The 14110-nt window shown below is 31.7% G+C and overlaps 1 protein-coding gene and 1 long non-coding RNA gene across 3 annotated transcripts in view; one reads left to right on the top strand and one right to left on the bottom strand.

The window, feature by feature from the left end:
* The window catches only part of LOC127067655 (uncharacterized), a 36010-nt gene that overhangs the window by 1102 nt on the left and 20798 nt on the right, over window positions 1-14110 (bottom strand). The gene's annotated exons all lie outside the window — the stretch shown is intronic.
* Window positions 1-14110, top strand: part of LOC127065650 (sodium/calcium exchanger 1) — a 77856-nt gene that overhangs the window by 51886 nt on the left and 11860 nt on the right. For both annotated transcript variants that reach the window (XM_050998336.1, XM_050998430.1), the window contains exons 6-8: window positions 5510-5668; window positions 11106-11277; window positions 13454-13764. In XM_050998336.1, coding sequence (XP_050854293.1) covers window positions 5510-5668; window positions 11106-11277; window positions 13454-13658 — 536 coding nt within the window. In that variant the 3' untranslated portion in view covers window positions 13659-13764. The remainder of the gene's footprint in view (window positions 1-5509; window positions 5669-11105; window positions 11278-13453; window positions 13765-14110) is intronic.

Here is a 14110-nt window from a genome sequence, read left to right as displayed (position 1 = left end):
CTCAAAACGTTATGAAATATTCAGTAAATGTTTTTGATCGTTACTGATCCGTTTTATTAGATACTCCAGAAAAAAATTTTTTTTTAATCTCGAAATAGTAAAAAGCGTAAAAGAAGATTATATCTAAAGCTACAGGCTAAGGCAAAAGTTCCTAGCTGATATTAAAAATCAATTATTCTTTTTCGAGACATTTTATAATTATAGTTAGACTTGTAATTTTTCAAGCCAAGCTTGTAATTTTACAATTAACAAAAAAAAAAGAAAAGAAAAATAATATTAGCCTGAAAAGTCTCGAAAAAGAGTGATCGATCCTTAAAATTATTTATGAACTTTTGACCTACTATGTACCACGTTTCAATTTTGTATTTTTTTTTTTTCTTGTAGATTTATATTACATCATCGTTCGCGACGACAGAGAGAAAATAGAGCAAGGGAAAAAAAAGGGTGGAAGAAATCTTTGCTACCATTAATCTTGATTTATCGAATAAACGAATATAATGCTTGGTAGTAAAGTTGTAAGGTAGAATACTGCATCAATTTTCAGAGAGCCAATTATAACTGTATTTACGCTTCACATTTAACGCTAAACGAGTCAGCTTCGACTCTGAACCGCTTGTTTACTATCGACTGTACATTTACAAGCACTCGACACGGAAAACCGAAGTGAATAAAACAAGTTTAGTATGCATTCCGTCGTACCTTCCATGGATTATGGATTTTAATGTAGCATAATATTTAATTAAAAAAATTAAGCCACGAGTTAATTACAAAAAATAAGTACTTTGAGAAAGAGAGAAAAAAAGAGCGAAAGAAACGTCGCGTGTTCGATTTAACTCGACTCGATTCTTTCTTTAATGTTTCAAAAATGTTTGTTTCAATTTTTTTTAATCGTGAAAAACAAAAATTGTCAAAGGAAAGTAATACGCATATACGTAAAAAAAATATATATATATTATAAAATATAAACAAAACAACGAAAGCTTTTGTAAAATATTGATAAAATTTCTCGTGTTAACAGATCGTTTACATCAACATCTTTGATGATAAGAATTCAAGCTAATGAATCTTATCTACCCTCTTTCATCTCTATTCAAGCTTATACGACTCGTCAAGATAAGAATGTAATTAATTAACCAAAGATGGATCACGTAAAAAGTAAAAATTTTCATTCGACAATATCCAACAATAACGAATCATTTTATTCGCATATCGAAAGACCTAAGCTTTTACTATTATCAATCTTCGACGTTAACTCGTTCGATATTAACAAAAGCAGGTGTAAATTTGATTATCCTTTCGCATCGCTCACTCTCTCACTCTAATCAAATTTTCCCTTCGATTTGCAAGGACCTAACGACGAAGGGAATAGCGATTGATGAAAATTTGAACTATATAGGTATATAACATTTACTATATACATACATACATACATATATATACGCACTTACATTTCTATACATATAATCATATATATATAGTATATATATATATGCATCTGTATATATATATATATATATATATATATATATATAATATAGTATATAGACATACATTGATTAGTACCTTTCACGTTCGGAGAGGTTGAGCTCATTTAGGTCGATTTCAGGGTTCTCTGAATATCGGTGGCTTCGATAGGGCTAGCAGGGGTCGTTTGATTTATTGACAAGCCTCCGTTCGCAAAATCGTTTCAAGCCCCGATCACGATTCTCGCGGTTACGAGTTCGTCCCGTGAGTACTCTTTCCATCAATGAAACTTTACATCGAACAACCGGACATTGATTCGTCCCACATCCTTTCTATCGTACGTATAATTTTTCCATTAAAGACTTTTGAAAGAACGATAAATAAGATATATCGACAATACTAACCGGACACATTTTCTTTACACAATTTTTAACACATTCCAAATAATACATTTCGAAACTGAACGCTGTAATAGTCTCGACAAAAAAATAATATAATATATCGTCAAAAAATATATCGTAAAAATGGATCGTTCGAAAACGATAAAAAATTTATTCTTAATAAAGACGATCATTACTCGAATGTGAATCGATTATTTTTCATAATAATATATTGTACGTACAAAAGAAAAGTAACTTTATATACTTAAATTAAAAAAATCAAAAAAAAAAAAAAAGAAGAAGAAAAGAAAAATATCACTTACAATTAGGGTAAATCTAATGAAAGATTTTTCCATATTTGGAAAATCGAAATAAAAATGATTACTTATTCCGTATGACTCGATGATGCAAGGAAACGATATACAAAAAATAATAAAATAAATAAACAAAACATGTAAACTTTTGCAAGGTGTGACCGTCTTGCTGAAAATAAATAAAAGAAAAGAAGAAGCCATTTATGAGAAGATATACGTGGGATTTGTTATCGGAAAGAAATTCAGCTTACTTCGATACGGCCCTTCGTTACGATCGAAGCAGAACGGTGGGTGGAGTGAAGGAGTTATAAATATCACCAACTTTAAATGCGCTTTAACGACGTTAGGCTAACGAGGGATACGTCACGTCGATTTCAGCATATAAAGAAAAATTTTCCATCTAGTAGGATCGCTAAACGAACGATCGTTAGTTTTCGTTTTACGATTATACCTAATATGTTTCGGAATATCATCGGAAGAAAAAGAGGATGAAGAAGAAGAGAAAGAAAAAAAGAAAAAAAGAATTTACCAGATCCAATGAGATAGAGAAAAAAAAATGTTTTCGAAGGATCGAACGATCCTATTGCATTTTTAGAACGATTAATTAAACGTTAACGATTGAAAGAATTAAGGAAGGAAAATCCCTGGATAAGTAAAACGATTTCGTTCGACTTTTTAAATGGACAACGTAAGTTCGTTTAGAGAAAAAAAGAGAGAAAGAGAGAGATTGACTTTTAATTTTCTACTTTCCCGCGCGCTCATGGCTGCTCGTAGAGCGTGTAACCTTAATCCTAATCTTCCTTTACATAATATGAGACCTCCTCGCGCAAAACGTGCCACGTAACGAAGCGATCGTTATACGATGCGCGTATACAAAAACGTCACGCTCTCTCGACAGGGAGTAAAGAAAGAAAGAGAGAGAGAGAGAGAGAAAGAGAGAGAGAGAGAGAGAGAGAGAGAGAGAGAGAGAGAGAGAGAGAGAGATTCCTAATATAGCGTTGTCGGAACACTTAAGGCCTTTCTCTCTTCTATATTTATCGAACCTAGTAACCTTCGGTAAAGGGATAATCATTTTCTTAGGGACTAGCAAGCAAGCACGAAATCCAAGGGAAAGAAAAATATTTTTCTCTTAAGATCAAAGTGATTATACGAAGCAATCTGCTAGAACGTCTTCTTGTTATATATATATATATATATATATATATATATATATATATATATATATATATATATGATGATGATGATGATGCTAATGAGGTTGCAATATCATTACTTATTCCCTTCTAAATCTGAGAAATATTTCTCCTTCTCTATGTTTCTATATCTATCTTTCTCTTTCTCTCTGTTACGCATACATATACTCTATATCTATACCTCTCCGTGAATACTTTAGCAAACAGTATACTCAGATCAAACATTTGTGTCCAGGGGTCATGGAAATGGGTTGAATAGATTAAATTCACGAAATGAAGCAAAAGTCAACGCTATTATATCGCTAATTAGGATTTATCGATAAACAACATTTTCTGATCATCGTTAAAACCTTCCTTCGATGTGGTTCGTTTAAACTTCGTCCTCGTGAATTAGTAATGATTACGAGTCGTACGAAACGAGTCTCGTCGGAGAAAACGTTGGAAATAATTAAACGAAATTTTCAAGAAACTAATGTGGAACAGAGAGAAAGAAAAAAAAAGAGGAAAAACTTAATGGCCAAAGTGTAAATAATGAAATTTCTTGTGAAAATATATATCTTGGACGATATTAACGGTCCAAAATGTGATCGTATTAAGTGGATTCAAAGGGAGAAGAGAAACGGTATTACCTGGGCTAGAATGTAAATGGCAGACCATTAAAATGAAATGAAGGAGACGCTCTTCGAGTAGGATTTCCTACGCTTCATCGCGATTATTCTATGGTTAACCATCCGTGTTTCGTATTCCTAAACTCAGATGAATGGGATAACCAAACGAGATAAACGACGATTCTCTATTATCTTGGATATAACTGAAAGCAAAAGTTCCTTATAGTTTAGCTATCGTTGACAAACATATTGACACCCTTTCTCTCGTTATCATTGACATAAACATATACATATATATATATTCTATGTATGTGTATATATGTATATATACGTAAATACATCTCGTGTGTGTATATATATATATATATACATATATAGACGTATAAATGTCGAAACTAGGAAGCAAGTCCCGAAGGTTAGAATAATCGAATGTATCTCGTCATTTGGAAATGTCATTGAAACAACGGATATCCGTCAATCCATTCTCGATGTATACACGTCAACGTATATAATCTATATTTCAACTATATCCATCTATTTCCGTATAGACGCATCTAATTTCAACGTATTCAAGATAGGTTCGTTTAGATTAGTAAATACAGTTAAGCTCAGAATAAGCTAATCAAAAGATGAAGACATCTGACAGTTCGCGTTGAAGCATGATAATATATATGACATCCATACACACACACACACACACACACAGAGGATCACATTTGAAGTATTGCAAATAATTATTTCCCAAGTTATAACTCCTTTCGAAAAATATTTCAAATAAAACTTATTTTCTTTCGGGATCTAGAGATATCTTATGATGATTATAAATCTTCTTTAGATGGTCTTGCTTCGAATATTTCAAAGTTACGTTTGTTTTTTCACACGGAAACACATGTTTTTATTTAGGTAGACATTTAGATAGATGTTTGGTCCATTCTAGGACGAATTCATTGACCATAACACTACGTTGGTCTATCAAAGTAGTTTAAGTTCCGTATAAAGAGACACGATCACCTTGAAATCTCTAAAGTACGTCAACTTAGAGAAGATTTGTGACCACCATAAAATGTCTACTACAACCTCTCTGAAGCAGGGTAAGTTTTATTGGAAACATTTTATAAAACGAGCTATAATTTGAGAAATAATTGCTCGCGAAACTTCAAATATGTACTTCAAACATATAATTCTGTACGTGTACACGTTATAATCCTTCGTTAGAGACGTTTCTACTAAATACACTTGTATATTTAAGTATCTACTGTTACCTAAGGAAATATACATATATATATTTGTGTCTTTTATTGTCGTTTACGTGTCTTTTACTATAAATGAAAAAAAAATAGAAAGAAAAAGAGATATCTATCGTTTCTCTTCATTTTCTTTTTCTTTTTCTTTTTCTAAAAAGCTTCGATCCACCCCTATTATATATATATATATATATATATATATATATATATAAAAGAAAAAAGAGAAGAGAAAAAAAAAAGAAAAAGTTACTTAAGAATCTAATGCCACCATCGACTAAAGTAGGCACTCGGCTTAATGGCTTTTAGATATCGCCGGCGGTTATCTGTGCTTCGCTGTCAGCATATTTGGAATCGGGGTGGTGACGGCAGTAATCGGTGATATCGCATCCTACTTCGGATGTACTCTCGGTATCAAGGATTCCGTCACCGCGGTCGTCTTCGTTGCTCTTGGTACAAGCATTCCTGGTGAGTACATAATAAATCACAACGTATAGTATATACGTATATCTATACATGTATCTATGGTGGTTACATCGTACAGGTTCGGTCAAAAATAAGCTAGACGATTTTAAAAATCGATTATTCTTTTACAAGATAAATTCTTGGACAAATTCTTTTTTATTTATTTATTTTTTTCCTTTTTTTTTTTGAGGCTGTACGAAAGTTTATAAACTTGTATTTTTGTTATAATAAAGAAGAAAAAAGATTGGCATAGAAAAAGAGTAATTGACTTTTTAAACTCGTCTAAGAACTTTTGGCCTCTTTAAAAGAGCTTTTAACCTGTCCTGTATCTGTCATATATGTACCTATATGTATCTATATAGGTATCTATAGATAAATATATATATACATATATATAGTCGTTGAAATTTCAGAGAATAAATGATGTATATTTAACGGGTAGATCATTTATAAACTCCAGCTTTTTTTACATTTTCAAAATTAAACATCAAGAGAGATCAAAATCGTCGCAAATGTCGCAATCCATAACGATCCGTCGAATAATGATAAGGTAGTTACGTACTTCAATTTATATCATAGAATTTTTAATAGAGTCTAATCAATTTTCTATCGATAACCATTGAATTCATCTATATGTTTAAGAATCTCTATAAATGATTCTTATTAAAGATACAAAGTGTCGATTTATTCTATTGTCCCGCGGAGATTTCTTATGTTCAATTATTTTACAAACGAATCGATAACGATATCGATCGTTGCTTTCCAGTGTTCAAAGATACAAAGAATAACGATTCTGTCGAGTAGAATAAATTAAATTGAGAGGAAGATTGAAAGAGATGTTATAGATTAAAATGTGTAAAAGAGAGAGAGAGAGAGAGAGAGAGAGAGAGAAAGTGAAAAAGAGAAAAAAGGAATGAGAGACGAGGTCAATTAAATGCAATTTGATTTTCAATCAAGGTTCAGTAGAATGTCTCCACGAACGAACGGTATCTACGATAAGTTTCTAACTCGAACGCGAAGCCGCGTGTAACCATCGTTAAGTAACGAATGAAATGAAGTTAAAGTAACTTTTGTTTACGAAACTGAGTCCGTTATCGCGATGTGCACGTTTACCAACATCGATTATCCATCGTTAAGGGAATCATAGTCCATCGGCTAAGTTTGTGCTTAACGAACTTTAGAGGTTTAAGTTTATGTTATTTTAATGCAGTACTTATCGAGTGAAGTAAAAAATGTTCAATCAACGTAGATTGTAAAAGCAATCCTTTCGATCTAAAATCAATTTATTTTTATTCATATATCAATTATTGATATTATAAGTGAATCTTTTTGGAACACATTGATTTGAATCCTGTAGATTCTTTTTTTATGAGGACATTGAAAGATCTTGGCCTGCTTATCGCCAATAATAAAAAATGTGCCAGACTTATGACAACGAATAGAAAATGTCTGTCGTTTAATACGTGACATCGAAGAAATATTTGAAAATGTATTATCGATTTATAATACGCAGATGTGTACTTTATATCGAAATAGAAGAAAGACGTATCGAAAATCTAAAAATATGAACATTTATACTACGTTTACGTCTATGAAGGGTGTATAATGAAGTGTACGTGTATAAGTATGATATATATAATATATATTTTATATATTATACTATTTTATATAAATATATATATATATATTCTCTTCAATATGTTACGAAAAAAACTTATAACATTAAAACCTAATAAATGATAAAAGTTGATTCTACAGAAAGCATTGCTTTTAAAATCTATGTTCATCAAACGTTTCTTACTTCTCTCGGTAAATACTAAAATCTCTTAAAGTATCATCCCTTTTTATATATACAAATATATGTATAATATTTGAAGTCCTTATAAAATATATATTATAAATATATATATATACATATATATTTTATTATTTACAATTATTTATAAATCAATGCAATATAGTAAGAAAAATTAAGCTAGTTATTGAAATAGATTAAAATTGTGTCCGACCACATATTAGACTATTCTCCTTCATGAATCATATATTACTGACGTCAAATCTTCGCCTCGACTAAAAAAGATAACATTGACATACTTAAGATTTGTAAGTTCTAATTCAGTGGTAAACCGAGAACTGTATTCAGTGGATGAGCAAGAAGAAAGTAATGAATATTTACGGAGGACGCTTTCGAAACTTTGATAATTTCAGGTCGTGACTGTCGACTTCATTCGCAATAGTAGAAGTTAACCCCGGTCTTACGAAGGACGGAGCAAAGATTTGACTACTTTTAAAGTTTTTTTCTCGAAACATAACAATATCTTTGATTGATGGTATCGAGACGAATAAAAAAGTTGTCATTTATCGATCTATCTCTCTATCTCTCTCTTTTCTCTGTATCTATCTCTTACAAAAGCCTACGCTCGTTGATATAAATATGAATGAAACATTATGTAAGTAAGGAAGAAAGGAAGGAAGGAAGGAAGAAAATAAGTTCCGGAAGGTTTGCAACTGGAAACTTGCATCTTCGTGCATGGAACTGCTTCTAACCGGCAAGTAATCCTCGAGTCGTGAATTATGGAAATTTCTTCGATAACGGCAACGAACTCCTAGCCCTTTCGATATAAGTGAATCCTTGCGATTGAATTAAGGAGCTAAGGTGTGTATGTATATATATATATATGTATGTATGTATGTATGTATGTATGTATGTATGTATGTATGTATGTATGTATGTATGTATGTATGTATGTATGTATGTATGTATGTATGTATGTATGTATGTATGTATGTATGTATGTATATAGGATGTCCCATTTAAATCCGAACATTTAAATATTTTCTTTTCCGATCGAGTTTACATGAACTAATGTTATGGAACAAAGTATCTACTCAAAATGATGACTTTCTTCGTTATATTACGGATTATCTCAGGATCCGTACAGATTATTAATTTTTTTCTTTTATTATTAATTAATAATAAGAAAAAAAATAATAGTAATAATAATAATTGTTACGTGATGAGTTCAGTAATAACCAGGACTCAGAGATTGTACAAATATATATGTACGTTGAGAAATGTGTAGTTTATTGTATGTCTGTAGGTAGTCGTTGAAGAGAAGATTTTCAGGAGTCAAGAGCAAAATTTGTCGTGTAGTTAAGTCGAATGTAGGAAGTCGAAATGTGTCTCTGTCGGTTTTTGGAAGATATCTATAATCCGTAGAAGAAAAGGGGAGAGAGAAAAGCCTGTAGGACTTGAGAAAGCGTAGATAGGAATGAAGGGGTTTTATGGTGTAGTAGAGATATCTAGGTTTAACAATCTTACACTAATAATAATGATAATGATAATAATAATAATGATAACGATAATGATAATGGTGATAGTAGTTGAAAATGGAGGATGACGTAGAATAGTACGTATCATAATAATTATAATAACAATAAGAAGAAAAAGAAGAAGAAGAAGAAGAAATTAATTAATATTAAAAATAATCTTCTTATTATTTCATAATAATTAATTTGTTTTTTGTCGTAAGCTAAGACATTATGATAACATAAATATATATTATATAGATATATAGTTTAATCGTTAAAGAAAAATGATAAATATTAAATGGGACATTTGATATGAAAGTTATAAATTAAAGGAGAATTGAGTTTTTCTGATAATGAAAAAGAAAAACACGTATAAAAGAGAATAAAATTAAGTTCTTTTTTGATTCCACGCACGTCGATCGCAAGCTCGTTAATTCAGTAACGTTAACTCGTCAGTACCGACCAAAAAGAAGAACCAGAAGAAGAAGAAGAAGAAGAAACGATAGGAAGTCGAGCGTTATCGGTCACAGCACTCCTTCTTTCATTGTAATAAACTCTGAAGAAAACTAGGAAATACGTGTTTGAACGTTATCAAGATTCTCTTTCCATCTCTCTCCCCTTTTCTCTTTCTCTTTCTCTTTCTTTCTCTTTTTCTTTTTTTTTTTCTTTAGCTTTTGAAACGTGCTTTGGTACTTTTTGCGAATTACAGCTACCGTAATCAAATAGTGATATATTGAATCGACTGACATGAATAATGTATTTTAAAATTACAATTAATATATTCTCACACTAATATATTAATATTAAACGAACTGATGAGGTAAAACAAAATAAATGGTAAATAAAAAATACGAATATATTAATATCAATAATATATTTTCGTATATCAATGAAAAATATTCTAATAATAAATATAATATAAATAAATTATTAATGAATGAAATAAAAATTATTAGTAAAATGAACTATTGATAAATAAAATAAAAATATACTAACTCTGATATAATAGTATATTTGTATGTTAAGGAAAAAGTATATTAATTGTAAGAAATATGAAACATTGATTAGAAGGGAGATTCTAAAAATATATTCACGATCTTTCATACGATTTTGACGATGTCGTCGAACGACATTATCGTTAATCAATCTATCGTTTATTTATAATCATAATATTATTATTTTCAACAAATGTGTGATTATCGTGCTTATATAATAACAGTTCTCTTTATACGATAGAAGATATATGAATAGCCCAATAAACTGGAAAATCTACGAAACATCATTAATGTATGTATCTCGTTGTACTATCAACAAATGTTCACGATCGTAAGATCAAACGTACATTGTTTGCACACGTTGACTCTCATCTATGGTGCGAAACTGTCGTCTCACTAATCCTACTAGCCGCTAAACATTTGACAAACATTTGCCCTCTGCATACCTTCCTTCAATGTTTACGTTATCACGCTAACCGATTCGACCGTAACAAAACATACATCCGTAAAATTTCACTTTCAAAGGTGCGATAAATTCCTAGGTTAGACTGGATTGTTGAGATATCGGAACAAAGTCAACAAAAAATATATGACAATAGATTCGAATAGGAGAACACGATTAAAATGAAAATTACTTTATCGATTTCTTTCGTAACACTCTTCTTGATATTTGTAACACCGAAACCCCTGTCTGTATGTAACCATACGTACATAACGATCGTACCTGTAGATCGTAACCTACCAGTATGCAATTTTACGTACAGTAACGAACGATCTATCGATACAAATCGTAGCCTAGCAGTATGCAAACCTATATACAGTAACGATGGTTTGTATAGATCGTTGCCTATATTCAAGCGCAACACCGACTTATCTTTAATACTTAGCTTAACACTAGCATTACGATTGGATATTTCGATAAACGACACGAAACTACTTTGAAATGATTAAAACTTAAAATAAAAAAAATGATTTAACGAGCCCTGAACACGAGCTCGATTCTTGCAAACATAGATTTCTCTTGTGGTTAGTTTTACGTTCGATTCTTTCGAAATGGAACAACGAAGATACATGATTTTTCGATCGTACGGAGGCAAACAAGGGATACTGAGATTCTGATGAATTTATTTCAGACACGTTCGCGAGCAAGGTGGCTGCTTGCCAGGACAAGTACGCCGATGCGAGCGTAGGAAACGTGACCGGAAGTAACGCGGTAAATGTCTTCCTGGGAATCGGTATTGCGTGGAGCATCGCAGCCATTTACCATGCCTGCCACGGTGACCAATTCGTTGTGGAGCCCGGCAAGTCAGTATCGAAAATGTATTTTACTAATATTCAGTGTACGATTAACGATCTTTCGAAGGTTCATATCAACCCTTAAAAGAAAAAAGGAAAAAAAAAGAAAAAAGAAATAGAAAAACTCTCAACAGAGACGTGCAAATTTTGTCCCATATAGTCAATTAATTCGTATCCTTTTTTTTTCTTTCTTTCTTTGAATTCTTTTTCGATCGATTATATCGTCGCGCCATAACGTTACTTTTTTATCTATACAAATGTACAATTTGTTACGTGTTTGTTATGTTATCTGTATAATCGAGTCAAATTTAGACAAATCGAATTTGGACAAGTGACAAAATTATTTCTCTTTGAACGTAAACTTCGCACGTCTCTGATCCTAAAATAATAGTTGGCAAGTTATTATTTTCGATAAGGGAGCTAATTTCGTTATCTATTACTTTAACCAAGTCTTCGAAAGTATCTAAGTTCTAATACCCTTCCCCTCCCTCCTGTCGTGCGTGACTACGTGCGTGACTGCATGCATCCAGTAATCGAGCGTGAGTCGTAATAAGAAAATCGGATAAGGAGTAAAAGAAGTAAACAAAAAAGTACGACGTGAAACGAGCTTAAATAGTATCGACTATGGCCTCGATGATTATCTTCATTTTCTATTTGTAATCTTTTCTTTTCTTTTTACCTGGATACATGTGTTAAATGAAATTTTAGATCGAAAATCGTACCGACGTTTCGCGCGCCTATATACGCCGAAGAACCAAAAAGAAAACATCCATCTTAAAGACTTTTCTATCTGACCTTTTTAACTCTCGAAAAGTTTAACTTCGACGATACCTATCGACGATACGCGTCTGTCCTAAAAAAAGAAGAAAAAAAAACAAGAAAGTGAGGGAGAAAAAAAAAAATATATATATATATATGTGTGTATATATGAAAAGAAAAAAGAAAAACATTTTCTCGATCGCAACAGATATTGTTCGAATAAGAGAAAGAAAACAACAGTTAGAAACGAATCTTTAAGTTGCGATAATCGAAAGTCAAATATCTTCTCCATCCCTCGATTACACCATTCCATTCGACCTATAAACGCGACTCCCTCGTTTCTCACAGCAAACATCCTCTTCCTCCCATCGACGGGATGAAATTTCAGGATACGCGAAAATAAGATAGAGACGTATCATGGAAGATGGTAATAAACGAAGATCGAGATCCAACGATATTTCCTCTTTTAAATGAAAGATCGTACCCTTTGATATCAAACTGAAACATTTTCTTTTTTCTTTTTTTTACATCTTATCTTATCACGCGATATGATGAGAAACATTTGATTTCGTGAAAATGAAAATTATTTTCTAATTATATCCCGTCGTGTCGATAAATACTTTTTGATTAGTTTAACAATTTTCATTGATATATAAAAGATCTTATGGATTACGAGGGGGAAAATGCATATATCGCATACTGCACATACATATTTATGCAAATTTCGTGACAAAGAGGTTCACGTCAGAAGGATATGTTTATGGTTATTAGCCTATCCTATATACATTATACATAATTTGAATTGTGCTCATAGAAGCTGCATCGAAGCAAAGCATACTGATGGTGCTATGCTAGGATGTAAGCACAGATGGCACCATAATGACTGAAATCATTTTCGCGAGTGTATATCGACGGTAGTTTGCAGTGAAGTAAATGGAAGCTAATACGAAAGCAGATAACAACGACGAATTTATTTTGATTAATTATCAGTAATATACGAACGCATGCGAGAAAATAAGCGATTTAATAGATACGCTGTGTTATCTTTAAAATCGCATCTAAAAAAACGATGAATCAACATTACTCAATCCTATTATCGATGATTAATTAAATTTGAATATCTTAAAAGATGACGTTCAATAAAAACCATTCGTTTATCTTAATGATCTAATATCTGACAAATATCTTTTTTCGTCGCGTCGTCCATTTAAATGGATTACATATAAAACGTAATTACCGATTTGATCAATTGTAGTCAAATTTCTTTTTAAAAACCGTAACATAAACCCACAAACAAAGAAACGAATGAACGAACGAACGAACGAACAAATAAATAAATAAATAAAGAGGGAAAATAAAACGATAAAGAAAGTAGAGAAGGAACGAAAGAAAAAAAAATGTGGAAAAATCTTTTTCTTGGCGTTAGCTTGGCCTTCTCCGTAACGTTGTTCTGTACGGAAGCCTGCTTGGTGATCCTGGTGTTGCTGTTAAGACGGACGAAGAGCATCGGCGGCGAGCTCGGTGGGCCTTTTGTACCGAAACTCTTAACGTCCGCCTTTCTCTTTTCCCTATGGCTCTTCTACCTCATCATGTCCACCCTTGAGGCCTATGGCATAATCCAAGGCTTCTAAATCGCCATCGCTATGTGCGATGCCAAACGTTGGCCTACCGAAGCTACGTTTATATTCGATCTTGCATTCGTCCGCCAAGATGTGCGCTCAAGAAAATATTCTATTGGTAAGTATAGGATACAGGATCAGATATATATATATATATGTATATGTATATATATATGTATATGTATATGTATATATATATGTATATGTATGTATGTATGTATATAAAAGTGAATATTTATTTTGAATCGTGATTTAAATGCATCTGCTTGCACAATTCTAATATTTTCGTATTTCTTATTTCAATATTAATATTGTTTATTGTAAAGTTTAAATTTTGCAGTAAATCTCGTCATTTCTTTCTAATTTATAATAAATATTTTCGTAAACAATTACGTATCAAAGAATCAACACTGCATGTACTTGAGGACGTATTAATGTTTGGTGTAGTATTGTTTTAAATAAAA

This window comes from Vespula vulgaris, chromosome 1 (genome assembly GCF_905475345.1).
Source record: "Vespula vulgaris chromosome 1, iyVesVulg1.1, whole genome shotgun sequence".
NCBI lineage: Eukaryota > Metazoa > Arthropoda > Insecta > Hymenoptera > Vespidae > Vespula > Vespula vulgaris.
This window is presented reverse-complemented; position numbering and strand designations above follow the sequence as displayed.